The sequence below is a fragment of the Lactuca saligna genome, chromosome 1, assembly GCF_052625555.1.
Source record: "Lactuca saligna cultivar CGN05327 chromosome 1, ASM5262555v1, whole genome shotgun sequence".
Lineage (NCBI taxonomy): Eukaryota > Viridiplantae > Streptophyta > Magnoliopsida > Asterales > Asteraceae > Lactuca > Lactuca saligna.
The window spans coordinates 161918469-161922005 of record NC_136417.1 but is presented as its reverse complement, the minus strand read 5'-3'; the positions used below and the strand labels follow the sequence as shown (position 1 = coordinate 161922005).

Here is a 3537-nt window from a genome sequence, read left to right as displayed (position 1 = left end):
TGTTTTAAACTTTTAAAGTTATTAAAAACAAGCTTTTTAGCCTAACACAAAGTAGTCGTTTAGCAAAAAAAAACGAATTTTAAGCGGGGAACCGGGGGAACGGGGGCGGGACCGAGGGTGATGGAGGTAACCGGGAGCGGGACCGGGGGCTATGTAAACGGGGGAGCCGGGGACGGGACCGGGAGCGGGGGCAACAATTGATTTCGGGGGCTACCCCCGCTCCCGTTTGGTCCCGTCGACATCCCTAGATAGAATTTAACGGTTGTTGTATGTTTTTATGTTTTATGCTATAAAATATAAATTATAAGCTTAACAGAATATATAGTATTAAAGGTTGGAGATCAAGATATATTTTCATTTGATACCATCAATTTCCAATAAATCACTCGAGGCTGTTCTCTTCTCTCCAACGATGGCCGACGATCACCATCATCAAAAATCACCGTCAAACCCTCAAAACCCTAAAGTTTCTGGTGAAATTGGACGTAGTAGCAGTCACATTAAACCAAATTACCCGAACCCGCCCGATATAAAAAACCCGGACGCAGCAGCGCTAAGGGAACAATGGAAGTACGCCATCAGACAGTACAGCAAATGGTACTCGCACGCTTGGGGCACCGCTATACTCGCCGGAGTTTCTTTCTTCGCCCTCGGTTGGGTAATTAAAGGAGGTAATCCACTTCCTTCCTTCCATCAAAACGACGACACTTCCCGAGATCCACCCAATTCTCCGACCGATTCTCCTGATGTCAACCGAACTCATTGAATTCCATTTCTAAAGTGAGTCTTAACTCTCAATTCCTTCTTACCTTAGTTGATTGAATTTAATTGCTTTTAAGATTTTGTATAATCATTTAATCAACACCACTTGTATTAAAAAAAAATCTCTTAAAAGCCCTAGCTTGATTATCATCAAGGCATCTCTTAGTTGATTTTAACAGAAATCAGATTTTGGGTACTTTTGAGTACTCCTTTATTTGCTTATAGCAAATTCATGTTCGTATGAACTATCAATTCATATACATTTTGGGGAAACTCTTGTGAAAGATTCAAATAGATTTCATTAGCTGCAACTTGTGTTTGATCAACAATACTTTCTTTGAATCTTAAACCTTTATCTTCTTCCCTGTTTTGGGTTATCTGAATCTTAAACCAGTTTGTACTCTACTTCTAGAATTGATTTTATTCTCAATAAGGTATAATCTTTTAGCTGTAGATACCTTACTAAAAATTTAGGGCAAATTTTATTCAGTTATATTAGTGAAAATTGCTACAATTGGATACGTTTTTCAAGCTACAAATTTTCCCTAATTTAATTTTTGAAGGTGAATTTACCTATCTACCCATTGCCGTTATCAGAATTAATTTGTTATTGTTATTGCTAGCTTCATTGTTGGGTTTTACAAATTGCTTTGTGGAGTTCTTTTTATATATTTGCTCTTTTCCTTGAGGAAATAGTAAATCAGGAATATGTAAAAAAAATAAAGTATATTACTATTATTTGTAAAGAAGCATAAGTTGCTATTAGTGTTAAAAAAATATAAAAGGATTAATACTTATTACAATTTTATCATTGCAGATGTGAGTCATGCTACAACAACGAAAGATAACATAAAAAATTTGAAGAAGTTTACCACCTTGTATAATGTATAGTTATAGTGTAACAAGAACAATGGTAAAGAAGGTTTTGTATGGCTTCTTTAAGTTAACTTGTAAACTCACTTTTTCCTAAAGTATTACCCTTTGTAGATTTTTTTTCATATGGTTTTATGAGACAACTACCCCTACTAGTGCATATGTTTTTGATGAGGAGGATGAAAAGGTCATTTAGGTCTTTTTGTGTAGATGAAAAATCAAGAGTGAGTAATGTCCATCTTATATTTTTGCGTGAGACAAAAATATTATAATTTTTGTAATACAAATGTCGTCTTTTTTTTCTTTCTCTTACGTGACAAACGCTTTCTAGTGTTATATTTGTCCTTTTTTTCCAAGAGCAAGAGAGCAAGTGGTATTATGTCTTGTTTCACCTTTTTAGGGTTTAAATAGAAAGTTACAAAACTAGTATAATAAAAGGTTAATGTCATAAACATGTGACATTATTTTTTCTTTTTATTTATAAAAACCGTTTTTTTAAATAAAAGAATTATATTGAAAGATAAGTTATACTTTTTATTCACAGAATACCATTGTTTTAGTAAAGAATCGCTATTAGAAGATAAGTAAGGGGCTTTTAGCCTGACCATGTAAGATCTAATTGAGTCGATATAAGATCTAATTGAGTTCTCTTTGGGCCTGAATGAATTTAAGTTTGACTAAACCATATTGTTTGATTATGTTTCTAAATGAATGTGATGACTCTTGTTGAAAATAACAATTTTACCCCTTCTGTTTTATTTTTTATTTCGATAAAAGATATCTATTTTTTTAAGTAAAATATTGTGATATTCAAATTGCGATAATTATGACCAAACAATATGCTAAACCATAACATTAATAGTGAAGTCAATATATGTTTGATGGAATATAGGTGAAGAAAGTATAATCCTTTCCAAGATCTTAAAACATGCTATGGAGTTGTGATTTTATTTCTCATGAAATATAAAATAATGGAGATAATATACCCTATGAACACATAAACAACATTATAGATTTGTTTAAAAAAAAAAAACTAAAGTACGTTGCTATGTAGTGCATGTATGAAAAAAGAAAAAAGAAAATGCATTACATCTTTAATAGCAATTTTCACCAATTTCTTTACAATAACCTACATAATCCATCAAACCATTTGCTCCATCTTTAATAGCCTTTTCAACCCTTCTCTTGCACCATCTGGACCTATTGGCATTAAAAAATTCTCAAAATAAGTACATATATGCAAGTATAAACAACACTGATCAACCAAAAACAAATTCATGTATACATTATATTTTCAAAAGTTTAACAAATCATACAAATGTCATCCAAAAACAAAGAAATTTTTGCTGCTATGTATATAGGGTTCATTACATGTAATCAAACGACAAAAGACTGAAATACAAATTTGAACATGTCAAAAGCTTCTACACAATCAAAAGTCACATCATTCTGTTTGGTCCAATATATGAGACATCTCGTTTAGACATTTCATCGAACAGTTTCACTGCATTGCTTTGAAACCCACATCTACCATACATACAAGTTATTTGCCAAGACACCAATCACCCACACAAGCATCCTCTCTTAAGACAATATCAATGAATCTGGTCATCTTCATTGATATCACAAATTACCAATTCGATGGTTGATTAAAATCGAAGGTCTGACTTTTATAAATAAAAAAAACAAACGGAGTTGTATTCATACCTGGAACCGAGGGTCGAAGAAGAAAACCCTCATCTACAAAAATTAAAATAAACAATAATTAACATCAAAGGGAGGTTAGGTGTTCATGGCTCTGTGATTGAAATCAAGGGTTGAAGAAGAAATCCCTCATATGAGGAAGACGACGGCATTAAGGAGGAACACGTTGGCGGAGGCGGAGGAAGGAGACGACAAAGG

At 33.1% G+C, this 3537-nt stretch overlaps 1 protein-coding gene across 1 annotated transcript; it reads left to right on the top strand.

The window, feature by feature from the left end:
• The first annotated feature begins 343 nt into the window (after nucleotides 1-343).
• Nucleotides 344-1760, top strand: LOC145001223 (uncharacterized). The gene is made up of 2 exons (XM_078960583.1): nucleotides 344-780; nucleotides 1580-1760. Exon 1 carries the CDS (start codon nucleotides 413-415, stop codon nucleotides 764-766), a length of 354 nt encoding a protein of 117 aa, XP_078816709.1. The 5' UTR covers nucleotides 344-412; the 3' UTR covers nucleotides 767-780; nucleotides 1580-1760.
• The last annotated feature ends 1777 nt before the right edge of the window (nucleotides 1761-3537 follow it).

Bases quoted from the DNA above. Each gene is read 5' to 3' on its own strand.
- LOC145001223 (XM_078960583.1), top strand. From the start codon at position 413: ATGGCCGACGATCACCATCATCAAAAATCACCGTCAAACCCTCAAAAC.